Raw genomic sequence first — 27676 nt, 5'->3', positions numbered from 1 at the left:
AGAACAACATAGAACAGAACACATAGAACAGAACACATATAACAGAACACATAGGACAGAACACATAGAACAGAACACATAGAACAGAACACATAGGACAGAACACATAGGACAGAACACATAGAACAGAACACATAGGACAGAACACATAGGACAGAACACATAGAACAGAACACATAGGACAGAACACATAGGACAGAACACATAGAACAGAACACATAGAACAGAACACATATAACAGAACACATAGGACAGAACACATAGAACAGAACACATAGAACAGAACACATAGGACAGAACACACAGGACAGAACACATAGGACAGAACACATAGAACAGAACACATAGGACAGAACACATAGAACAGAACACATAGAACAGAACACATAGGACAGAACACATAGAACAGAACACATAGGACAGAACACATATGACAGAACACATAGAACAGAACACATAGGACAGAACACATAGAACAGAACACATAGGACAGAACACATAGAACAGAACACATAGGACAGAACACATAGGACAGAACACATAGAACAGAACACAGGACAGAACACAAATGGAACTAAATGATGGAGATCAAAATGATGAGGATAGATCACTTTAATGTCGGTCTTTCTCTGTGTTTTTTGCAACAAGCATTGGGACAGTGTCTGTGACAACATTACAGAGAAAGACTGAGCTAATTGTCACTAAAACCCAAAACAAAAGGAAAACATCACCACGGTAAAACTTGAATGAAATAAATTGACCAGGAACATCCACACTATCATAATTGACATGAGGCCTCTTGGTGGAGCGTTGTCTAACTCATTCACATGGAGAAGGACACAGTGTACATGAGTCATGAGGAGCGTTGTATAATTCACATGGAGCAGGACACAGTGTACATGAGTCATGAGGAGCGTAGTCTAACTCACATGGAGAAGGACACAGTGTACATGAGTCATGAGGAGCGTTGTCTAACTCACATGGAGAAGGACACAGTGTACATGAGTCATGAGGAGCGTTGTCTAACTCACATGGAGCAGGACATAGTGTACATGAGTCATGAGGAGCGTTGTATAATTCACATGGAGCAGGACATAGTGTACATGAGTCATGAGGAGCGTTGTCTAACTCATTCACATGGAGAAGGACACAGTGTACATGAGTCATGAGGAGCGTTGTCTAACTCACATGGAGCAGGACATAGTGTACATGAGTCATGAGGAGCGTAGTCTAACTCACATGGAGCAGGACATAGTGTACATGAGTCATGAGGAGCGTTGTCTAACTCATTCACATGGAGAAGGACACAGTGTACATGAGTCATGAGGAGCGTTGTCTAACTCACATGGAGCAGGACACAGTGTACATGAGTCATGAGGAGCGTTGTCTAACTCACATGGAGCAGGACACAGTGTACATGAGTCATGAGGAGCGTTGTCTAACTCACATGGAGAAGGACACAGTGTACATGAGTCATGAGGAGCGTTGTCTAACTCACATGGAGCAGGACACAGTGTACATGAGTCATGAGGAGCGTTGTCTAACTCATTCACATGGAGAAGGACACAGTGTACATGAGTCATGAGGAGCGTTGTATAACTCATTCACATGGAGAAGGACACAGTGTACATGAGTCATGAGGAGCGTTGTCTAACTCATTCACATGGAGAAGGACACAGTGTACATGAGTCATGAGGAGCGTTGTATAATTCACATGGAGCAGGACACAGTGTACATGAGTCATGAGGAGCGTAGTCTAACTCACATGGAGCAGGACATAGTGTACATGAGTCCCTCCACCTTTGATTAATAAAGCTGTTGTCTACAGAAGAGGGCTCAGGAGGGTGTGTGTGTGTCTGTCTCTGCCTGTGTGTCTGTCTGTGTGTGTGTCTGTCTGTCTCTGCCTGTGTGTCTGTCTGTTTTGTTTGTTTGTCTGTGTGTCTGTGTGTCCGTCTGTCCGTCCGTCCGTGTGTGTGTGTGTGTGTGTGTGTGTGTGTGTGTGTGTGTGTGTGTGTGTGTGTGTGTGTGTGTGTGTGTGTGTGTGTGTGTGTGTGTGTGTGTGGAGAGAATATTTTAACTCTCACACTGCAGTCTGGGAGCTATAAAATAACCCATTTTTACAGTATCAGGGTTTACAGTATCAGGGTTTACAGTATCAGGGTTTACAGTATCAGGGTTTACAGTCAGGGTTTACAGTATCAGGGTTTACAGTATCAGGGTTTACAGTATCAGGGTTTACAGTCAGGGTTTACAGTATCAGGGTTTACAGTATCAGGGTTTACAGTCAGGGTTTACAGTATCAGGGTTTACAGTATCAGGGTTTACAGTATCAGGGTTTACAGTATCAGGGTTTACAGTATCAGGGTTTACAGTATCAGGGTTTACAGTCAGGGTTTACAGTATCAGGGTTTACAGTATCAGGGTTTACAGTATCAGGGTTTACAGTATCAGGGTTTACAGTATCAGGGTTTACAGTATCAGGGTTGCTCAACAGGTACTAAATGTATATAATGTCTATAACTATAATGTGTTGCCCCAGCATGTGTGTGTGTGTGTGTGTGTGTGTGTGTGTGTGTGTGTGTGTGTGTGTGTGTGTGTGTGTGTGTGTGTGTGTGTGTTGTGCAGAACGTGGAGGCCTCTCTCGCTCTTTCCCTCTCGTTCTATCTTTTTAATTTCAAAGGATTTATTGAGAAACATGTTAACATTGCCAAAGCATGTGGAATAGATAATAAACAAAAGTGAAATAAACAATCAGAAAATAACAGTAAACATTACACTCACAAAAGTCTCCCCCCCTCTATCTCTTTCTGTCTCCCCCCTCTCTCTCTCCCCCCTCCCCCTCTCTCTCTCCTCCCCTCTCTCTCTCCCCAGCCCTCTCTCCCCCCTCCTGTCTCTTTCTCTCCCCCCCCCCCCTCTCTCCTCCCCTCCCCCCTCTCTTATATTGAATTTATCTCTATAACAACAATTTGTGGATAATTTCCAAGACCTACAGAGAGTAACACATTACAGTACATTCTGTACATTAGTTACGTCAACACTATTCTTATTTGGGGAGGCAGGTAGCCTAGTGGTCAGAGTGTAGGGGCGGCAGGTATCCTAGTGGTTAGAGTGTAGGGGCGGCAGGTAGCCTAGTGGTTAGAGTGTAGAGGTGGCAGGTAGCCTAGTGGTTAGAGTGTAGAGGTGGCAGGTAGTCTAGTGGTTAGAGTGTAGAGGTGGCAGGTTTCCTAGTGGTTAGAGTGTAGAGGTGGCAGGTAGCCTAGTGGTTAGAGTGTAGAGGTGGCAGGTAGCCTAGTGGTTAGAGTGTAGGGGCGGCAGGTAGCCTAGTGGTTAGAGTGTAGAGGTGGCAGGTAGCCTAGTGGTTAGAGTGTAGAGGTGGCAGGTAGCCTAGTGGTTAGAGTGTAGAGGTGGCAGGTAGTCTAGTGGTTAGAGTGTAGAGGTGGCAGGTTTCCTAGTGGTTAGAGTGTAGAGGTGGCAGGTAGCCTAGTGGTTAGAGTGTAGAGGTGGCAGGTAGCCTAGTGGTTAGAGTGTAGAGGTGGCTGGTTTCCTAGTGGTTAGAGTGTAGGGGCGGCAGGTAGCCTAGTGGTTAGAGTGTAGAGGCGGCAGGTAGCCTAGTGGTTAGAGTGTAGAGGTGGCAGGTTTCCTAGTGGTTAGAGTGTAGGGGCGGCAGGTAGCCTAGTGGTTAGAGTGTAGAGGCGGCAGGTAGCCTAGTGGTTAGAGTGTAGAGGCGGCAGGTAGCCTAGTGGTTAGAGTGTAGGGGCGGCAGGTAGCCTAGTGGTTAGAGCGTAGAGGCGGCAGGTAGCCTAGTGGTTAGAGTGTAGGGGCGGCAGGTAGCCTAGTGGTTAGAGTGTAGAGGCGGCAGGTAGCCTAGTGGTTAGAGCGTAGAGGCGGCAGGTAGCCTAGTGGTTAGAGCGTTGGACTAGTAACCAAAAGGTTGCAAGATCAAATCCCTGAGCTGACAAGGTAGAAATCAGTTGTTCTGCCCCTGAACAAGGCAGTTAACCCACTGTTCCTATGTCGTCATTGAAAATAAGAATATGTTCTTAACTGACTTGCCTAGATACATAAAGGAGGGGGGGGGGAATTATGATGTAAACATTTGCGTTATTTCATTATGGCCGTACATCTCTGTGGGTTAATTTAGATACGGTGCTGTGAGGTAGATTCCATCTCTAATGGCCGTACATCTCTGTGGATTAATTTAGTATATATTTATGACCTAAAAATAAACATAGGTGAAATATTGCCTCTTAAACAAGGAGAAAAAAAGAGAAGGAATGAATACTATAATACAGACCAACCTCCATTCACACACACGCACACTCACACTGAATGATTTTCACTAGGGAGGAACACACTGCCCCCCCCCCCCACACACACAGTCACAGCCATCAACCCTGCACCTGTGTTGCTGTACTGCCTCTGGGGCATCTCTTTATGGTGCTGACTAAATTAGATGGAGCATATGCATTTCTGCACATGCTTAAATACATAACTGCTGCTGCTGCCTGGCTGCTTGGTTAGCTGCTGCTGCTGCTGCCTGGCTGCTTGGTTAGCTGCTGCCTGGCTGCTTGGTTAGCTGCTGCTGCTGCCTGGCTGCTTGGTTAGCTGCTGCCTGGCTGCTTGGTTAGCTGCTGCCTGGCTGCTTGGTTAGCTGCTGCTGCTGCCTGGCTGCTTGGTTAGCTGCAGCCTGGCTGCTTGGTTAGCTGCTGCTGCTGCCTGGCTGCTTGGTTAGCTGCTGCTGCTGCCTGGCTGCTTGGTTAGCTGCTGCCTGGCTGCTTGGTTAGCTGCTGCTGCTGCCTGGCTGCTTAGTTAGCTGCTGTTGCCTGGCTGCTTAGTTAGCTGCTGTTGCCTGGCTGCTTGGTTAGCTGCTGCCTGGCTGCTTGGTTAGCTGCTGCTGCTGCCTGGCTGCTTGGTTAGCTGCTGCCTGGCTGCTTGGTTAGCTGCTGCTGCTGCCTGGCTGCTTAGTTAGCTGCTGCTGCCTGGCTGCTTGGTTAGCTGCTGCTGCTGCCTGGCTGCTTGGTTAGCTGCAGCCTGGCTGCTTAGTTAGCTGCTGCTGCTGCCTGGCTGCTTAGTTAGCTGCTGCTGCCTGGCTGCTGACAGGAACAATCCCAAATGGCAAATTATTCCCTATATAGTGCACTACTTTTGACCAGGGCCCATTTACTATATAGTGCACTACTTTTGACCAGGGCCCATTTACTATATAGTGCACTACTTTTGACCAGAGCCCATTTACTATATAGTGCACTACTTTTGACCAGGGCCCATTTACTATATAGTGCACTACTTTTGACCAGGGCCCATTTACTATATAGTGCACTACTTTTGACCAGAGCCCATTTACTATATAGTGCACTACTTTTGACCAAGGCCCATTTACTATATAGTGCACTACTTTTGACCAGAGCCCATTTACTATATAGTGCACTACTTTTGACCAGAGCCCATTTACTATATAGTGCACTACTTTTGACCAGAGCCCATTTACTATATAGTGCACTACTTTTGACCAGAGCCCATTTACTATATAGTGCACTACTTTTGACCAGGGCCCATTCCCTATATAGTGCACTACTTTTGACCAGGGCATTGGCAGTGTCCAAAGTTTGAGTTTATGTTAGTTTTTTACAGGGACAGTGCACATTAATCAACGTTTCAGTAAAAGTGCCGGTTTTAGCCAGCCGGCTAATTTTCAACCGCAGTCCCTGGGCAGGTTATAAAGTAGTGCACTATATAGGGAATATTTGGTATTTGGTATTTTACTAGGATCCCCATTAGCTGTTGCAAAAGCAGCAGCTACTCTTCCTGGGTTCCACACAGAACATGAAACATAATACAGAATGACATAATGACATAATATAGAACATTAATAGACAAGAACAGCTCAAGGACAGAGCTACGTACATTTTAAAAAGGCACACACAATACATACACACAAACTATCTCGGTCAAATAGGGTGTCATTTGGGTGGTACACAAAGCATTAACACTCCCACTGCAGGGACCTACGTTGATGATAACCATGGGGAAACAGGCGAATCAACAGGTAGATGTTGGAGATGGGAGATGCAAATTAGTACGCATGTTATTTTCTATTGTAGATTTAAAAACTGGAAAAACTCAGGACTTTAAAGTGGCAAAACCAAAAGGCATAACGTCCTTAGTTGAGATAGATCAGAGGAAAATATGCATCGCACATTCAAACCATTTTATAAGCAGCGAACGGTTGAACTGCCAACAAAATCAAAACACAGGACAGATGTTGGAAGAAATAACATATTGAAGCTTTTGTCACAAACTGCCATTTTTGCAAATGATTGGGGCACATCTATTAAAAGAAAGAGCAGTTTTTCTGGATTGTAGTGATTGGGCGAAAGCATAAGGAAATATTTAACCAGCCAATTACTTTGATCACGACGACTGTGTTTGTAATCTCTCAGTCACTCTACTCCTTTGGCTGTCTGACAGAGGGAAAACAAACATGTTATTTCTCTCCCTCTCTCCCTCCCTCCATATTCCTCTCTTTCTCCCCTCTCTCCCTTTTTTCTCTCTTTCTTCCCCAGAACATGCTGGTGACTAATACGGTTTGGCAGACCGGCCACAGCTCTCTGCAGGCTTAAATATCAAACCAAACATTTCCTCTGCTGAGAGGGGTGGTCAGCATGGAGCAGTACACTGAGGCTCCGTCCCAAATGGTACCCTATTCCCTATATAGTGCACTACTGTTGACCAGAGCCAATGGAAAGTCCTGGGTCACGGGTGTCAAATTCACCGGCCCAGAGAAAGATAAAGGGAGGGAGGGAGAGAGAGAGAGTGAAAGAGACAGACAGGGAGAGAAGAGGAGAGGGAGATGAGATGTAGAGAGAGGACAGAAGAGAGAGGGAGAGGACAGGAGAGAGAGGGGAGTAGAGGAGAGGAGTTGCAGAGAGAGCAGCTGAGATGTAGAGAGAGCAGATGAGATGTAGAGAGACGAGAGGAGAGAGAGGGGAGCAGAGGAGAGGAGATGTAGAGAGAGGGAGAGGAGAGGAGAGAGAGGGGAGTAGAGGAGAGGAGATGTAGAGAGAAGAGAAGAGATGTAGAGAGAGCAGATGAGATGTAGAGAGAGGGAGAGGAGAGGAGAGAGAGGGGAGCAGAGGAGAGGAGATGAGATGTAGAGAGAGGGAGAGGAGAGGAGAGAGAGGGGAGCAGAGGAGAGGACAGTAGAGAGAGGGAGAGGAGAGGAGAGAGAGGGGAGCAGAGGAGAGGAGATGTAGAGAGAGGGAGAGGAGAGAGAGGGGAGCAGAGGAGAGGAGATGTAGAGAGAGGGAGAGGAGAGGAGAGAGAGGGGAGCAGAGGAGAGGAGATGTAGAGAGAGGGAGAGGAGAGAGAGGGGAGCAGAGGAGAGGAGATGTAGAGAGAGCGAGAGGAGAGGAGAGAGAGGGGAGCAGAGGAGAGGAGATGTAGAGAGAGGGAGAGGAGAGGAGAGAGAGGGGAGCAGAGGAGAGGAGATGTAGAGAGAGGGAGAGGAGAGGAGAGAGAGGGGAGCAGAGGAGAGGAGATGTAGAGAGAGGGAGAGGAGATGAGAGAGAGGGGAGCAGAGGAGAGGACAGTAGAGAGAGGGAGAGGAGAGAGAGGGGAGCAGAGGAGAGGACAGTAGAGAGAGGGAGAGGAGAGGAGGAGATGTAGAGAGAGAAACACTAGAGACACATTTCCTCAGTTGCTATGGGAGAGAAGAGGGGTCGGTCAGGAGCGAGGGCTCCCGACCGACCCAGGAATGATGACTGAGACTGAGAGACTGACAGCACATGTAAAATTCATAGTGTCCCTTGGGCCTGGTAACTGAGAACTGGGCTCAATTGGCTCCCAGCTATTAAATGGTTGTTGATGCTTTAGCTAAAACTTTAATGGACCTGGTCTGTAGCTGGTAATGTAATGTAATGTCTACACTACTGATGGACCTGGTCTGTAGCTGGTAATGTAATGTAATGTCTACACTACTGATGGACCTGGTCTGTAGCTGGTAATGTAATGTAATGTCTACACTACTGATGGACCTGGTCTGTAGCTGGTAATGTAATGTAATGTCTACACTACTGATGGACCTGGTCTGTAGCTGGTAATGTAATGTCTACACTACTGATGGACCTGGTCTGTAGCTGGTAATGTAATGTCTACACTACTGATGGACCTGGTCTATAGCTGGTAATGTAATGTAATGTCTACACTACTGATGGACCTGGTCTGTAGCTGGTAATGTAATGTAATGTCTACACTACTGATGGACCTGGTCTATAGTTGGTAATGTAATGTAATGTCTACACTACTGATGGACCTGGTCTGTAGCTGGTAATGTAATGTAATGTCTACACTACTGATGGACCTGGTCTGTAGTTGGCAATGTAATGTAATGTCTACACTACTGATGGACCTGGTCTGTAGCTGGTAATGTAATGTAATGTCTACACTACTGATGGACCTGGTCTGTAGCTTGTAATGTAATGTAATGTCTACACTGCTGATGGACCTGGTCAGTAGCTGGTAATGTAATGTCTACACTACTGATGGACCTGGTCTGTAGCTTGTAATGTAATGTAATGTCTACACTACTGATGGACCTGGTCTGTAGCTGGTAATGTAATGTCTACACTACTGATGGACCTGGTCTGTAGCTGGTAATGTAATGTAATGTCTACACTACTGATGGACCTGGTCTGTAGCTTGTAATGTAATGTAATGTCTACACTACTGATGGACCTGGTCTGTAGCTGGTAATGTAATGTCTACACTACTGATGGACCTGGTCTGTAGCTGGTAATGTAATGTAATGTAATGTCTACACTGCTGATGGACCTGGTCTGTAGCTGGTAATGTCTACACTACTGATGGACCTGGTCTGTAGCTGGTAATGTAATGTCTACACTACTGATGGACCTGGTCTGTAGCTGGTAATGTAATGTCTACACTGCTGATGGACCTGGTCTGTAGCTGGTAATGTAATGTAATGTCTACACTACTGATGGACCTGGTCTGTAGCTGGTAATGTAATGTAATGTCTACACTACTGATGGACCTGGTCTGTAGCTGGTAATGTAATGTAATGTCTACACTACTGATGGACCTGGTCTGTAGCTGGTAATGTAATGTAATATCTACACTACTGATGGACCTGGTCTGTAGTTGGTAATGTAATGTAATGTAATGTCTACATTGCTGATGGACCTGGTCTGTAGCTGGTAATGTCTACACTACTGATGGACCTGGTCTGTAGCTGGTAATGTAATGTCTACACTACTGATGGACCTGGTCTATAGTTGGTAATGTAATGTAATGTCTACACTACTGATGGACCTGGTCTGTAGCTGGTAATGTAATGTAATGTCTACACTACTGATGGACCTGGTCTGTAGTTGGTAATGTAATGTAATGTCTACACTACTGATGGACCTGGTCTGTAGCTGGTAATGTAATGTAATGTCTACACTACTGATGGACCTGGTCTGTAGCTTGTAATGTAATGTAATGTCTACACTGCTGATGGACCTGGTCAGTAGCTGGTAATGTAATGTAATGTCTACACTACTGATGGACCTGGTCTGTAGCTGGTAATATAATGTCTACACTACTGATGGACCTGGTCTGTAGCTTGTAATGTAATGTAATGTCTACACTACTGATGGACCTGGTCTGTAGCTGGTAATGTAATGTCTACACTACTGATGGACCTGGTCTGTAGCTGGTAATGTAATGTAATGTCTACACTACTGATGGACCTGGTCTGTAGCTTGTAATGTAATGTAATGTCTACACTACTGATGGACCTGGTCTGTAGCTGGTAATGTAATGTCTACACTACTGATGGACCTGGTCTGTAGCTGGTAATGTAATGTAATGTAATGTCTACACTGCTGATGGACCTGGTCTGTAGCTGGTAATGTCTACACTACTGATGGACCTGGTCTGTAGCTGGTAATGTAATGTCTACACTACTGATGGACCTGGTCTGTAGCTGGTAATGTAATGTAATGTCTACACTACTGATGGACCTGGTCTGTAGCTGGTAATGTAATGTAATGTCTACACTACTGATGGACCTGGTCTGTAGCTGGTAATGTAATGTAATGTCTACACTACTGATGGACCTGGTCTGTAGCTGGTAATGTAATGTAATATCTACACTACTGATGGACCTGGTCTGTAGTTGGTAATGTAATGTAATGTAATGTCTACACTGCTGATGGACCTGGTCTGTAGCTGGTAATGTCTACACTACTGATGGACCTGGTCTGTAGCTGGTAATGTAATGTCTACACTACTGATGGACCTGGTCTGTAGCTGGTAATGTAATGTCTACACTGCTGATGGACCTGGTCTGTAGCTGGTAATGTAATGTAATGTCTACACTACTGATGGACCTGGTCTGTAGCTGGTAATGTAATGTAATGTCTACACTACTGATGGACCTGGTCTGTAGCTGGTAATGTAATGTAATGTCTACACTACTGATGGACCTGGTCTGTAGCTGGTAATGTAATGTAATATCTACACTACTGATGGACCTGGTCTGTAGTTGGTAATGTAATGTAATGTAATGTCTACACTGCTGATGGACCTGGTCTGTAGCTGGTAATGTCTACACTACTGATGGACCTGGTCTGTAGCTGGTAATGTAATGTCTACACTACTGATGGACCTGGTCTGTAGCTGGTAATGTAATGTCTACACTGCTGATGGACCTGGTCTGTAGCTGGTAATGTAATGTAATGTCTACACTACTGATGGACCTGGTCTGTAGCTGGTCATGTAATGTAATGTCTACACTACTGATGGACCTGGTCTGTAGCTGGTAATGTAATGTAATGTCTACACTACTGATGGACCTGGTCTGTAGCTGGTAATGTAATGTAATATCTACACTACTGATGGACCTGGTCTGTAGTTGGTAATGTAATGTAATGTCTACACTACTGATGGACCTGGTCTGTAGCTGGTAATGTAATGTAATGTCTACACTACTGATGGACCTGGTCTGTAGCTGGTAATGTAATGTAATGTCTACACTACTGATGGACCTGGTCTGTAGCTGGTAATGTAATGTAATATCTACACTACTGATGGACCTGGTCTGTAGTTGGTAATGTAATGTAATGTCTACACTACTGATGGACCTGGTCTGTAGCTGGTAATGTAATGTAATGTCTACACTACTGATGGACCTGGTCTGTAGCTGGTAATGTAATGTAATGTCTACACTACTGATGGACCTGGTCTGTAGCTGGTAATGTAATGTAATATCTACACTACTGATGGACCTGGTCTGTAGTTGGTAATGTAATGTAATGTAATGTCTACACTGCTGATGGACCTGGTCTGTAGCTGGTAATGTCTACACTACTGATGGACCTGGTCTGTAGCTGGTAATGTAATGTCTACACTACTGATGGACCTGGTCTGTAGCTGGTAATGTAATGTCTACACTGCTGTTGGACCTGGTCTGTAGCTGGTAATGTAATGTAATGTCTACACTACTGATGGACCTGGTCTGTAGCTGGTAATATAATGTCTACACTACTGATGGACCTGGTCTGTAGCTTGTAATGTAATGTAATGTCTACACTACTGATGGACCTGGTCTGTAGCTGGTAATGTAATGTCTACACTACTGATGGACCTGGTCTGTAGCTGGTAATGTAATGTCTACACTACTGATGGACCTGGTCTGTAGCTTGTAATGTAATGTAATGTCTACACTACTGATGGACCTGGTCTGTAGCTGGTAATGTAATGTCTACACTACTGATGGACCTGGTCTGTAGCTGGTAATGTAATGTAATGTAATGTCTACACTGCTGATGGACCTGGTCTGTAGCTGGTAATGTCTACACTACTGATGGACCTGGTCTGTAGCTGGTAATGTAATGTCTACACTACTGATGGACCTGGTCTGTAGCTGGTAATGTAATGTAATGTCTACACTACTGATGGACCTGGTCTGTAGCTGGTAATGTAATGTAATGTCTACACTACTGATGGACCTGGTCTGTAGCTGGTAATGTAATGTAATGTCTACACTACTGATGGACCTGGTCTGTAGTTGGTAATGTAATGTAATGTAATGTCTACACTGCTGATGGACCTGGTCTGTAGCTGGTAATGTCTACACTACTGATGGACCTGGTCTGTAGCTGGTAATGTAATGTCTACACTACTGATGGACCTGGTCTGTAGCTGGTAATGTAATGTAATGTAATGTCTACACTGCTGATGGACCTGGTCTGTAGCTGGTAATGTCTACACTACTGATGGACCTGGTCTGTAGCTGGTAATGTAATGTCTACACTACTGATGGACCTGGTCTGTAGCTGGTAATGTAATGTAATGTCTACACTACTGATGGACCTGGTCTGTAGCTGGTAATGTAATGTAATGTCTACACTACTGATGGACCTGGTCTGTAGCTGGTAATGTAATGTAATATCTACACTACTGATGGACCTGGTCTGTAGTTGGTAATGTAATGTAATGTAATGTCTACACTGCTGATGGACCTGGTCTGTAGCTGGTAATGTCTACACTACTGATGGACCTGGTCTGTAGCTGGTAATGTAATGTCTACACTACTGATGGACCTGGTCTGTAGCTGGTAATGTAATGTCTACACTGCTGATGGACCTGGTCGGTAGCTGGTAATGTAATGTAATGTCTACACTACTGATGGACCTGGTCTGTAGCTGGTAATGTAATGTAATGTCTACACTACTGATGGACCTGGTCTGTAGCTGGTAATGTAATGTCTACACTACTGATGGACCTGGTCTGTAGCTGGTAATGTAATGTCTACACTGCTGATGGACCTGGTCTGTAGCTGGTAATGTAATGTAATGTCTACACTACTGATGGACCTGGTCTGTAGCTGGTCATGTCATGTAATGTCTACACTACTGATGGACCTGGTCTGTAGCTGGTAATGTAATGTAATGTCTACACTACTGATGGACCTGGTCTGTAGTTGGTAATGTAATGTAATGTCTACACTACTGATGGACCTGGTCTGTAGCTGGTAATGTAATGTAATGTCTACACTACTGATGGACCTGGTCTGTAGCTGGTAATGTAATGTCATGTCTACACTACTGATGGACCTGGTCTGTAGTTGGTAATGTAATGTAATGTCTACACTACTGATGGACCTGGTCTGTAGCTGGTAATGTAATGTAATGTCTACACTACTGATGGACCTGGTCTGTAGCTGGTAATGTAATGTCATGTCTACACTACTGATGGACCTGGTCTGTAGCTGGTAATGTAATGTAATGTCTACACTACTGATGGACCTGGTCTGTAGCTGGTAATGTAATGTCTATACTACTGATGGACCTGGTCTGTAGCTGGTAATGTAATGTAATGTCTACACTACTGATGGACCTGGTCTGTAGCTGGTAATGTAATGTCTACACTACTGATGGACCTGGTCTGTAGCTGGTAATGTAATGTAATGTCTACACTGCTGATGGACCTGGTCAGTAGCTGGTAATGTAATGTAATGTCTACACTACTGATGGACCTGGTCTGTAGCTGGTAATATAATGTCTACACTACTGATGGACCTGGTCTGTAGCTTGTAATGTAATGTAATGTCTACACTACTGATGGACCTGGTCTGTAGCTGGTAATGTAATGTCTATACTACTGATGGACCTGGTCTGTAGCTGGTAATGTAATGTAATGTCTACACTACTGATGGACCTGGTCTGTAGCTTGTAATGTAATGTAATGTCTACACTACTGATGGACCTGGTCTGTAGCTGGTAATGTAATGTCTACACTACTGATGGACCTGGTCTGTAGCTGGTAATGTAATGTAATGTAATGTCTACACTGCTGATGGACCTGGTCTGTAGCTGGTAATGTCTACACTACTGACTGACCTGGTCTGTAGCTGGTAATGTAATGTCTACACTACTGATGGACCTGGTCTGTAGCTGGTAATGTAATGTAATGTCTACACTACTGATGGACCTGGTCTGTAGCTGGTAATGTAATGTAATGTAATGTCTACACTACTGATGGACCTGGTCTGTAGCTGGTAATGTAATGTAATGTCTACACTACTGATGGACCTGGTCTGTAGCTGGTAATGTAATGTAATATCTACACTACTGATGGACCTGGTCTGTAGTTTGTAATGTAATGTCTACACTGCTGATGGACCTGGTCTGTAGCTGGTAATGTCTACACTACTGATGGACCTGGTCTGTAGCTGGTAATGTAATGTCTACACTACTGATGGACCTGGTCTGTAGCTGGTAATGTAATGTCTACACTGCTGATGGACCTGGTCTGTAGCTGGTAATGTAATGTAATGTCTACACTACTGATGGACCTGGTCTGTAGCTGGTAATGTAATGTAATGTCTACACTACTGATGGACCTGGTCTGTATCTGGTAATGTAATGTAATGTCTACACTACTGATGGACCTGGTCTGTGGCTGGTAATGTAATGTAATATCTACACTACTGATGGACCTGGTCTGTAGTTGGTAATGTAATGTAATGTAATGTCTACACTGCTGATGGACCTGGTCTGTAGCTGGTAATGTCTACACTACTGATGGACCTGGTCTGTAGCTGGTAATGTAATGTCTACACTACTGATGGACCTGGTCTGTAGCTGGTAATGTAATGTCTACACTGCTGATGGACCTGGTCTGTAGCTGGTAATGTAATGTAATGTCTACACTACTGATGGACCTGGTCTGTAGCTGGTCATGTAATGTAATGTCTACACTACTGATGGACCTGGTCTGTAGCTGGTAATGTAATGTAATGTCTACACTACTGATGGACCTGGTCTGTAGCTGGTAATGTAATGTAATATCTACACTACTGATGGACCTGGTCTGTAGTTGGTAATGTAATGTAATGTCTACACTACTGATGGACCTGGTCTGTAGCTGGTAATGTAATGTAATGTCTACACTACTGATGGACCTGGTCTGTAGCTGGTAATGTAATGTAATGTCTACACTACTGATGGACCTGGTCTGTAGCTGGTAATGTAATGTAATATCTACACTACTGATGGACCTGGTCTGTAGTTGGTAATGTAATGTAATGTCTACACTACTGATGGACCTGGTCTGTAGCTGGTAATGTAATGTAATGTCTACACTACTGATGGACCTGGTCTGTAGCTGGTAATGTAATGTAATGTCTACACTACTGATGGACCTGGTCTGTAGCTGGTAATGTAATGTAATATCTACACTACTGATGGACCTGGTCTGTAGTTGGTAATGTAATGTAATGTAATGTCTACACTGCTGATGGACCTGGTCTGTAGCTGGTAATGTCTACACTACTGATGGACCTGGTCTGTAGCTGGTAATGTAATGTCTACACTACTGATGGACCTGGTCTGTAGCTGGTAATGTAATGTCTACACTGCTGATGGACCTGGTCTGTAGCTGGTAATGTAATGTAATGTCTACACTACTGATGGACCTGGTCTGTAGCTGGTAATATAATGTCTACACTACTGATGGACCTGGTCTGTAGCTTGTAATGTAATGTAATGTCTACACTACTGATGGACCTGGTCTGTAGCTGGTAATGTAATGTCTACACTACTGATGGACCTGGTCTGTAGCTGGTAATGTAATGTAATGTCTACACTACTGATGGACCTGGTCTGTAGCTGGTAATGTAATGTCTACACTACTGATGGACCTGGTCTGTAGCTGGTAATGTAATGTAATGTAATGTCTACACTGCTGATGGACCTGGTCTGTAGCTGGTAATGTCTACACTACTGATGGACCTGGTCTGTAGCTGGTAATGTAATGTCTACACTACTGATGGACCTGGTCTGTAGCTGGTAATGTAATGTAATGTCTACACTACTGATGGACCTGGTCTGTAGCTGGTAATGTAATGTAATGTCTACACTACTGATGGACCTGGTCTGTAGCTGGTAATGTAATGTAATGTCTACACTACTGATGGACCTGGTCTGTAGCTGGTAATGTAATGTAATATCTACACTACTGATGGACCTGGCCTGTAGTTGGTAATGTAATGTAATGTAATGTCTACACTGCTGATGGACCTGGTCTGTAGCTGGTAATGTCTACACTACTGATGGACCTGGTCTGTAGCTGGTAATGTAATGTCTACACTACTGATGGACCTGGTCTGTAGCTGGTAATGTAATGTCTACACTGCTGATGGACCTGGTCGGTAGCTGGTAATGTAATGTAATGTCTACACTACTGATGGACCTGGTCTGTAGCTGGTAATGTAATGTAATGTCTACACTACTGATGGACCTGGTCTGTAGCTGGTAATGTAATGTAATGTCTACACTACTGATGGACCTGGTCTGTAGCTGGTAATGTAATGTAATATCTACACTACTGATGGACCTGGTCTGTAGTTGGTAATGTAATGTAATGTAATGTCTACACTGCTGATGGACCTGGTCTGTAGCTGGTAATGTCTACACTACTGATGGACCTGGTCTGTAGCTGGTAATGTAATGTCTACACTACTGATGGACCTGGTCTGTAGCTGGTAATGTAATGTCTACACTGCTGATGGACCTGGTCTGTAGCTGGTAATGTAATGTAATGTCTACACTACTGATGGACCTGGTCTGTAGCTGGTCATGTAATGTAATGTCTACACTACTGATGGACCTGGTCTGTAGCTGGTAATGTAATGTAATGTCTACACTACTGATGGACCTGGTCTGTAGCTGGTAATGTAATGTAATATCTACACTACTGATGGACCTGGTCTGTAGTTGGTAATGTAATGTAATGTCTACACTACTGATGGACCTGGTCTGTAGCTGGTAATGTAATGTAATGTCTACACTACTGATGGACCTGGTCTGTAGCTGGTAATGTAATGTAATGTCTACACTACTGATGGACCTGGTCTGTAGCTGGTAATGTAATGTAATATCTACACTACTGATGGACCTGGTCTGTAGTTGGTAATGTAATGTAATGTCTACACTACTGATGGACCTGGTCTGTAGCTGGTAATGTAATGTAATGTCTACACTACTGATGGACCTGGTCTGTAGCTGGTAATGTAATGTAATGTCTACACTACTGATGGACCTGGTCTGTAGCTGGTAATGTAATGTAATATCTACACTACTGATGGACCTGGTCTGTAGTTGGTAATGTAATGTAATGTAATGTCTACACTGCTGATGGACCTGGTCTGTAGCTGGTAATGTCTACACTACTGATGGACCTGGTCTGTAGCTGGTAATGTAATGTCTCCACTACTGATGGACCTGGTCTGTAGCTGGTAATGTAATGTCTACACTGCTGATGGACCTGGTCTGTAGCTGGTAATGTAATGTAATGTCTACACTACTGATGGACCTGGTCTGTAGCTGGTCATGTAATGTAATGTCTACACTACTGATGGACCTGGTCTGTAGCTGGTAATGTAATGTAATGTCTACACTACTGATGGACCTGGTCTGTAGCTGGTAATGTAATGTAATATCTACACTACTGATGGACCTGGTCTGTAGTTGGTAATGTAATGTAATGTCTACACTACTGATGGACCTGGTCTGTAGCTGGTAATGTAATGTCATGTCTACACTACTGATGGACCTGGTCTGTAGCTGGTAATGTAATGTCATGTCTACACTACTGATGGACCTGGTCTGTAGCTGGTAATGTAATGTAATGTCTACACTACTGATGGACCTGGTCTGTAGCTGGTAATGTAATGTCTATACTACTGATGGACCTGGTCTGTAGCTGGTAATGTAATGTAATGTCTACACTACTGATGGACCTGGTCTGTAGCTGGTAATGTAATGTCTACACTACTGATGGACCTGGTCTGTAGCTGGTAATGTAATGTCTACACTACTGATGGACCTGGTCTGTAGCTGGTAATGTAATGTGATGTCTACACTACTGATGGACCTGGTCTGTAGCTGGTAATGTAATGTCATGTCTACACTACTGATGGACCTGGTCTGTAGCTGGTAATGTAATGTAATGTCTACACTACTGATGGACCTGGTCTGTAGCTGGTAATGTAATGTCTACACTACTGATGGACCTGGTCTGTAGCTGGTAATGTAATGTCATGTCTACACTACTGATGGACCTGGTCTGTAGCTGGTAATGTAATGTAATGTCTACACTACTGATGGACCTGGTCTGTAGCTGGTAATGTAATGTAATGTCTACACTACTGATGGACCTGGTCTGTAGCTGGTAATGTAATGTCTACACTACTGATGGACCTGGTCTGTAGCTGGTAATGTAATGTCTACACTACTGATGGACCTGGTCTGTAGCTGGTAATGTAATGTGATGTCTACACTACTGATGGACCTGGTCTGTAGCTGGTAATGTAATGTCATGTCTACACTACTGATGGACCTGGTCTGTAGCTGGTAATGTAATGTAATGTCTACACTACTGATGGACCTGGTCTGTAGCTGGTAATGTAATGTCTACACTACTGATGGACCTGGTCTGTAGCTGGTAATGTAATGTATATAATCATGTTGTGACTCCATCTCAGAACCGTTCTTAAATATTACAGCAAAGAAAACAACTGCTAAACTCATCTAGGTATAAGAGGAGGAGGAGGAGTAGATGGAGGAGGAGGAGAAGGAGGAGGAAGGGGAGGAGGAGGAGGAGGAAGGGGAGGAGAGGAGAGGGAGGAGGAGAGGGAGGAGGAGGAGGAGAGGGAGGTGTGTGTGCGTGGATGTGTGCAGAGAGAGAGAGAGACCAGGTCCCCTTATAGGTCAGTTCTCTGGAAAAAGATATGCGTCTGAGGGGTTTTGAAGGAAGAGAGAAGAAGAGAAGGGGACAAAACGCTCAGAGGTATAGAATAAAAAGGGACTCTGCCACGTACCTCCAAGTCGTTGAAGAATAAGTGCGTGTCTGCCAAATTGAAGATCATCTCTTCCATCCTCAGTCCTAGTGACACAGACGTCGGGGGATCCTGGAACATAGTATCAAAATATCATGTCAAATAACACAATAGATACAAAGGATCATCAAATATGCAATCAGACAGCTACTTGTAAATAAAATAGATTGACGCATTGATGACGTGCTGCTTTTTTGTTTTGTGTGTCTGTGTGTGTCCTTGTTGTGTTCTTTGTGTAATCATTGGTGTTGTACGTTGACCGGTGCAACACGCTTCTCCTTTTGGGATGAATGAAGTACTAGCCTATCCGACTGTATATTAAACATACAACAGAAACCAAAAGAAACACGCGCGCCAACAGTTACTGAGCATTACATGTTGATTTTATAAATGATCATTAATAACCGAAAGGTTTATATACAAAATGAGATGTCAACACATTTCTTGATATTTGTGTTTTCTCATCAGAAATTATCATAGGTACCTTCATGTGTGTGTCAAATATGACTATTTCCAGATTTTTTAATTAATAGATTTTATGAACATTAGTTTTTTTGCAAAACACAATATATCCATTGTTTTGATGGAATGGGATGTTCCGATCCTGTATATTTGATCCTGTATATTTGATCCTGTATATTTGATCCTGTATATTTGATCCTGTATATTTGATCCTGTATATTTTATCCTGTATATTTGATCCTGTATATTTGATCCTGTATATTTTATCCTGTATATTTGATCCTGTATATTTTATCCTGTATATTTCATCCTGTATATTTCACCCTGTATATTTTATCCTGTATATTTCATCCTGTATATTTTATCCTGTATATTTTATCCTGTATATTTTATCCTGTATATTTTATCCTGTATATTTGCCTGTGATATGTGGTTGTCTCTCCTAGCTACCTGAAGATGATTACTGTAATTAACTCTGTATAAGAGCATCTGCTAAATGACTAAAATGTCCAATGTAAATGTTTTACATACAGATCACATATTACTGAATTAAGATATTATTATTATTATTATTTTTTAAATATTGATTTCACAAACGCATCATTTGTACAGATATTTATTCAAAATGTAGTTTTTTATTACACTGGACGGTGTGAAACCTAGCAGTACTACTTATTTACCTGAGAATGAGGCAGATATATGTTTTAATTTATTTTATTTTACCTTTATTTAACTAGGCAAGTCAGTTAAGAACAGATTCTTATTTTACAATGACAGCCTGCCCCGGCCAAATCCTCCCCTAACCCGGACGACGCTGGGCCAAATGTGCGCCGCCCTATGGAACTCCCGCTCAGTGCCTTAGACCGCTGCGCCACTCAGGAACCTAAATACCACACATAGCATTTAGCTACAAAACATAATTATTTTTCTCTCTGAAATGAAACCATAAAATGATAAGATTTTAAACAAATACATGTCTGTCATTGAACAACCCCATGCCATAATTAGATATTTTAAAAAAACACACCAATCTCTTTCATAATTTCTTTAAACAATAAAACCTAATTTACCAACATTTCTGAACATGCATAGCATTTAATGATGATTGACGATGATTCGTCTCGTCAAATATCGACACTTTAACACCATTGGAATTCTCCTAAATTCCAGAACACTACGACCCCATAAAGAGAAGAAGAAATTCTAGAGATTTAAAAGAAAGTTCTGCTTTTGTTTTACGACCTTAAAGAGGGACTAGAATAACCTCCGGAACAGCCAGGCAGAGAGGAGGGAGAGTTTCATTAATGTAGTAACAGCGCAACTCGTCTTAGATGCGGGGTGAGCGATATAGACGAGGACAGGGTCGTAACCTTATCGTAAATACTCCATTCTAAACATACTTGTGTTGATGCGTCATCTAGCTGGCTGCAGTAAAGCACAGGCGCGCGCGCACACACGCACGCGCAAACACACACACACACACACACACACACACACACACACACACACACACACACACACACACACACACACACACACACACACACACACACACACACACACACACACACACACACACACACTTCAACCAACTGCCCCCCCCCCCACCCCACCCCTGAAGTTTCCCTTCTAAACCATTGGAAGAACTTAACATAATGTGAATAGTTATTTGATCTTACAATTACCCAAAATAAATTGCGATCATTTAATTGTGTTATTTTTGTAATCAAGATAATGAGGCACAAAAAAAAGAATACCTCTATCCTCAAAAATACATTTTAATACTAGCTGAGTGCTTCTCAAGCCAAAATAATATTGATACACCACATCTTAGACATAATTGCAATTTTTCACTTAATTCTAAATTGTGTTTCCCCCCCCCCCCCCCCTCCTCTTTCCGCCTCTGTAATGTAATATTGTCTGTAACGGTGATATGGACGGCCCTGTCTGTCTGTAAGATAATACGGAGAGAAGAGAGACCCGGGCTCTAAATAGTTAATGAACCAGTGACAATGGGCTTTTTCCCCCTTTCAAACCAGACAGAAACGAATGCAAAGCATCTCCAGACAAATTGAGGAAAAATGCATTATCACAAAAAAGAGAAAAGATGATAGTGTTTCCCAGAAGGATCAATATATATGATTCTAATATATAACAGTAGGTGCTGTCCTACAGTATTAATTTAAAAAGTCAATGCTTTTCAACCTTAAATCAGTCTTTCTCAAAGCTGCGTCTGTTTCTGACGATACGGTTGCATCATGGTGTTTATCCGTGTCTTAATCCACTAGTGGACAACGCCTCGGTGAAAACGTCGTCGCACGGTTTACTTTTCACTGAATACGTCGCCTAAAATACATAAATCATTTTCTACATTTCACCAGTATCTTGGCAAAAAGCCACAGAGAAATCGTATATTCCTTTAAGTCTCTCTCTCTCTCTTGCTCTTTCTTTAATAATAGTATTTCCGTGTCTTACTCGAAGCTTGGTTACATTGTAAACTTGATGTACTGTAACACAGAAATCAATTACTTCATAATGTATTTTATTCTATTGTTTAAAGTCTTCCATTTCTAATCAGCAGTAACTACGGCACAGACACTATAGCTAGTTGTGGGAAGGTCTCTGTGTGTTGCAGGCTTACCAGCCGAATGCTACGAGACCAGTGTGTGTGTGTGTGTGTGTGTGTGTGTGTGTGTGTGTGTGTGTGTGTGTGTGTGTGTGTGTGTGTGTGTGTGTGTGTGTGTGTGTGTGTGTGTGTGTGTGTGTGTGTGTGTGTGCGTGTGCGTGTGTGTTCTTGCGTGTGAGGACCAGAGGGAGGGATTAAAGAGTTAAACCACCTAAAGACACACCTGAGCTTTGCACTGATTACCTGTCACACCCCACAATGCATCACAACGCCCCACAACGGTAATGTCTTCACTGAAACCACACAAGAAGAACTTAATGTTCTCCACTCTTTGGGTGGCTATCTTTTTTTTTCTTTCCAAACCCCCCAGTTCGAATCAATCTTTCAGTCAGAATTCATCAAAAAATAATTAGTCTGTGTCCCCTCCCCTCCTCCCTCATTCCCTTTCTCTTCCACCTCTGGAATAGTTGAAGTGATTTAGTCTCACAAATGGACAGGGGACGTTGGTGGGAAAATAGGGTGGGGGTAAAGTGCTTCTCTCTCCGTCCGGGCCGGGGCCAGTGAATCCTCTCCAATTAAACCTAAACAGTCAGTCAGTCAGCGAGGCGAGGGAGTTAAGACAGGCCAGGAGACCCACTGTTGTCACTGCTACAGCCGCAGCCCCATTACACCACCTGTCCCTGGTCGTCAGAACTATCAACAGGGGCGCCAAGTCCCCCCAACCCCCACCTAACCCCCCCTCGACCCCACACCCTATCCCCTTAAAGCTGTACCCCATCCACAGATGGCCTCAGACATCAGTTTCATGGGCCAGAGCTGCCTTGATGCCAATTAGGAGAACTGATAAGCACAGCAGTGTGTGTGTGTGTGTGTGTGTGTGTGTGTGTGTGTGTGTGTGTGTGTGTGTGTGTGTGTGTGTGTGTGTGTGTGTGTGTGTGTGTGTGTGTGTGTGTGTGTGTGTGTGTCTCTATTTATAGGCTCAACAGCTAGGGGAAAGAGGGGAAACGATTTGTCTATGCCACTCAGATGATAGTATAAGGGGTGGGTTGGAGAATGGATCTGCCTTGCCTTATGTTGTTAGGTAGTTCACATGTAGTTTTTACAGATCTATCATCTATGATGTGGTAGTTTACAGCTAGTCTATACATCTATGATTACTTTCTATTATTTCCCTTTGTGAGATTTGATTATATTAATAACAAAACAGAGAGAAACAGAGAGGGAGAAAGTGAAAGAGGAAGAAAGAGAGAGAGACAGAAAGACAAAGACAGCGAAAGAGAGAGAGAGAGAGAGAGGTAGAGAGAGAGGTAGAGAGAGAGAGAGAGAGAGAGAGAGAGAGAGAGAGAGAGAGAGAGAGAGAGAGAGAGAGAGACAGAGAGAGAGAGAGAGAGAGAGAGAGGTAGAGAGAGAGAGAGAGAGAGAGAGAGAGAGAGAGAGAGAGAGAGAGAGAGAGAGAGAGAGAGAGAGAGGTAGAGAGAGAGGCAGAGAGAGAGAGAGAGAGAGAGAGAGGTAGAGAGAGAGGAGGAGAGAGATAGAGAGAGACAGAGAGAGAGAGGTAGAGAGGTAGAGAGGTGTGTCAGATCCTTGATTGACTAAGAGTGGAAGGTCCTTACGGAGTCAGCATTGTTTCCTGTTTCAGAGAGGCACCACAGCGTCCCAGAGTGTGTGTGTGTGTGTGTGTGTGTGTGTGTGTGTGTGTGTGTGTGTGTGTGTGTGTGTGTGTGTGTGTGTGCGTGTGTGTGTTCCCTCGGCTCCCTAAGCCGCTCTCTCTTTACCCAGCATGCACGGCTAAGGATAAAGTAAATAAACATCTTAGGTCACGGGGCAGCCCTCTTTCACCCCCAAAACAAAACAGTGCCCCCTTCAAACACCCCATCTACGTTCCAAATGGCACCCTATTTTCCTATACCAGAGGTCTGGTCAAAAGTAGTGCACTAGCTAGGGCACGGGTTGCCATTTGGGATGTATCCGCCCTCATAGCAGAACAAAGTCCCAGAGCGCGGCCATGAGCCATGCACACTCTCTGACCCATGAGAACCAATATGTCATCTTCTGACTTTAAGAAGAGAACAGAGGAGAAGAACTCCAACCAAACCAAAAACAAACCCCGAAAACAAACCCCGAAAACAAACCCTGACGAAAGATGGGAATTCTTAGACATAATACGAACCAAGAAGCCGGGTATAATTTTATACAAACAAATAGACGTGGAGATATTTAGGTGGATGGACGGATGAAGCATTTTTTTTATTCTTATTTTTTTTACATTTGAACTAAGATGATTGCCGTTGTCATAATAAAGATATAATTAAAATGGGTATATACTGTATACAGTAGTATAGCTAATGTTCGTATGGAGAGTTATATAAAACCAATGATATCACTTTGGAGATATATTTCCCAAACGGTTTGTTTTGAAAGCTTACATTTAGAGACGACAATTTATTAAGAACAACTTACAGTACAGTGTCTTCTTTATATGTAGACCATAGCCATGCCCACTGTGAACTAAATATCTCTGCAAATACAACGATAGAGCGATATTCAAAGCAGAAACTTCATTTGATATATGAACAATTGTCTACTACTGATAAAAACAACCTTATTAAATTGATCATATGATTTTACTGTTAGATTTCAGGGATTTACTCTTTGACAATTAAGTCTTAGACTTTTAGCCTTTTTTTACTGCAGTGGGCTAAATCAGGGTCACACAGAGCGATTCTGGGTAATCTGAAACAAAATCTACTTTGAAACTAAAGTATCCACCTCACACACATGATTATGGGCTTGAATAAAGAAGGCACCTGTACCATGTTTACAACTATTACATGTTGAGTTCACATCCCAATAATACATTTTATATACATCACAGAAGACTGAAATATAACAAAACTGTTTGACATAGAAACACCGGATTTTTGGCTTTTTAATTTTGATCATGTGGATTAATTATGAAAAATATGAATAAAATTCCACCCATGAGGCCACCAGTTCATTTGACTGCAGGAGAGGGCAAGGAATAAGAAACGCACCAGTCTAGTCCTGTCCTCTCTCCAGACAGACGTTCCTATCAAGTTAAAGCTAATTACAACGGGTGGCCAGGCTTCTCCCGGGAAATGGATCCATGAAAACAGGTGGATGGAGGAGCAATTCATTCAACAACAATGTGTCTTTCTGAAGGAGAAATGTACACTGATGATGAGTCCATAGTACAGCTGTTCTGTCCTGGGCCCCTAGTTATAACCTGTCCTGGGCCCCTAGTTATAACCTGTCCTGGGCCCCTAGTTATAACCTGTTCTGTCCTGGGCCCCTAGTTATAACCTGTCCTGGGCCCCTAGTTATAACCTGTTCTGTCCTGGGCCCCTAGTTATAACCTGTTCTGGGCCCCTAGTTATAACCTGTCCTGGGCCCCTAGTTATAACCTGTTCTGTCCTGGGCCCCTAGTTATAACCTGTCCTGTCCTGGGCCCCTAGTTATAACCTGTCCTGGGCCCTAGTTATAACCTGTTCTGTCCTGGGCCCCTAGTTATAACCTGTCCTGGGCCCCTAGTTATAACCTGTTCTGTCCTGGGCCCCTAGTTATAACCTGTTCTGTCCTGGGCCCCTAGTTATAACCTGTTCTGTCCTGGGCCCCTAGTTATAACCTGTTCTGTCCTGGGCCCCTAGTTATAACCTGTTCTGTCCTGGGCCTCTAGCTATAACCTGTTCTGTCCTGGGCCCCTAGTTATAACCTGTTCTGGGCCCCTAGTTATAACCTGTTCTGTCCTGGTCCCCTAGTTATAACCTGTTCTGGGCCCCTAGTAATAACCTGTTCTGTCCTGGGCCCCTAGTTATAACCTGTTCTGTCCTGGTCCCCGAGTTATAACCTGTTCTGTCCTGGGCCCTTAGTTATAACCTGTTCTGGGCCCCTAGTTATAACCTGTTCTGGGCCCCTAGTTATAACCTGTTCTGGGCCCCTAGTTATAACCTGTTCTGTCCTGGGCCCCTAGTTATAACCTGTTCTGTCCTGGGCCCCTAGTTATAACCTGTTCTGTCCTGGGCCTCTAGTTATAACCTGTTCTGTCCTGGGCCCCTAGTTATAACCTGTTCTGTCCTGGGCCTCTAGCTATAACCTGTTCTGTCCTGGGCCCCTAGTTATAACCTGTTCTGTCCTGGGCCCCTAGTTATAACCTGTTCTGTCCTGGGCCCCTAGTTATAACCTGTTCTGTCCTGGGCCCCTAGTTATAACCTGTTCTGGGCCTCTAGCTATAACCTGTTCTGTCCTGGGCCTCTAGCTATAACCTGTTCTGTCCTGGGCCTCTAGCTATAACCTGTTCTGTCCTGGGCCCCTAGTTATAACCTGTTCTGGGCCCCTAGTTATAACCTGTTTTGTCCTGGGCCCATAGTTATAACCTGTTCTGTCCTGGGCCTCTAGTTATAACCTGTTCTGTCCTGGGCCCCTAGTTATAACCTGTTCTGGGCCCCTAGTAATAACCTGTTCTGTCCTGGGCCCCTAGTTATAACCTGTTCTGTCCTGGGCGTCTAGCTATAACCTGTTCTGTCCTGGGCCCCTAGTAATAACCTGTTCTGTCCTGGGCCTCTAGCTATAACCTGTTCTGTCCTGGGCCCATAGTTATAACCTGTTCTGTCCTGGGCCCATAGTTATAACCTGTTCTGTCCTGGGCCCATAGTTATAACCTGTTTTGTCCTGGGCCCATAGTTATAACCTGTTCTGTCCTGGGCCCATAGTTATAACCTGTTCTGTCCTGGGCCCCTAGTTATAACCTGTTCTGTCCTGGGCCCCTAGTTATAACCTGTTCTGTCCTGGGCCTCTAGTTATAACCTGTTCTGTCCTGGGCCCCTAGTAATAACCTGTTCTGTCCTGGGCCCCTAGTTATAACCTGTTCTGTCCTGGGCCCCTAGTTATAACCTGTTCTGTCCTGGGCCCATAGTTATAACCTGTTCTGTCCTGGGCCCATAGTTATAACCTGTTCTGTCCTGGGCCTCTAGCTATAACCTGTTCTGTCCTGGGCCCCTAGTAATAACCTGTTCTGTCCTGGGCCCCTAGTTATAACCTGTTCTGGGCCCCTAGTTATAACCTGTTTTGTCCTGGGCCCATAGTTATAACCTGTTCTGTCCTGGGCCCATAGTTATAACCTGTTCTGTCCTGGGCCTCTAGCTATAACCTGTTCTGTCCTGGGCCCCTAGTTATAACCTGTTCTGTCCCGGGCCCCTAGTTATAACCTGTTCTGTCCTGGTCCCCTGGTTATAACCTGTCCTGGGCCCCTAGTTATAACCTGTCCTGGGCCCCTAGTTATAACCTATTCTGTCCTGGGCCCCTAGTTATAACCTGTTCTGTCCTGGGCCCCTAGTTATAACCTGTCCTGGGCCCCTAGTTATAACCTGTTCTGTCCTGGGCCCCTAGTTATAACCTGTCCTGTCCTGGGCCCCTAGTTATAACCTGTCCTGGGCCCCTAGTTATAACCTGTTCTGTCCTGGGCCCCTAGTTATAACCTGTTCTGGGCCCCTAGTTATAACCTGTCCTGGGCCCCTAGTTATAACCTGTTCTGTCCTGGGCCCCTAGTTATAACCTGTCCTGTCCTGGGCCCCTAGTTATAACCTGTCCTGGGCCCCTAGTTATAATCTGTTCTGTCCTGGGCCCCTAGTTATAACCTGTCCTGGGCCCCTAGTTATAACCTGTTC

General features: G+C 44.1%; 1 protein-coding gene across 16 annotated transcripts in view; it reads right to left on the bottom strand.

Moving 5' to 3' along the window:
* The window catches only part of eya1 (EYA transcriptional coactivator and phosphatase 1), a 170964-nt gene that overhangs the window by 87315 nt on the left and 55973 nt on the right, over nt 1–27676 (bottom strand). For all 16 annotated transcript variants that reach the window (XM_071414116.1, XM_071414121.1, XM_071414119.1 and 13 more), the window contains one exon: nt 18887–18976. In XM_071414116.1, coding sequence (XP_071270217.1) covers nt 18887–18976 — 90 coding nt within the window. The remainder of the gene's footprint in view (nt 1–18886; nt 18977–27676) is intronic.

The sequence above is a fragment of the Salvelinus alpinus genome, chromosome 8 (genome assembly GCF_045679555.1).
Source record: "Salvelinus alpinus chromosome 8, SLU_Salpinus.1, whole genome shotgun sequence".
In the NCBI taxonomy this organism is placed as follows: domain Eukaryota; kingdom Metazoa; phylum Chordata; class Actinopteri; order Salmoniformes; family Salmonidae; genus Salvelinus; species Salvelinus alpinus.
Note: the sequence above shows the minus strand (reverse complement) of the source record. Positions and strands in the feature narration are given on the sequence as shown.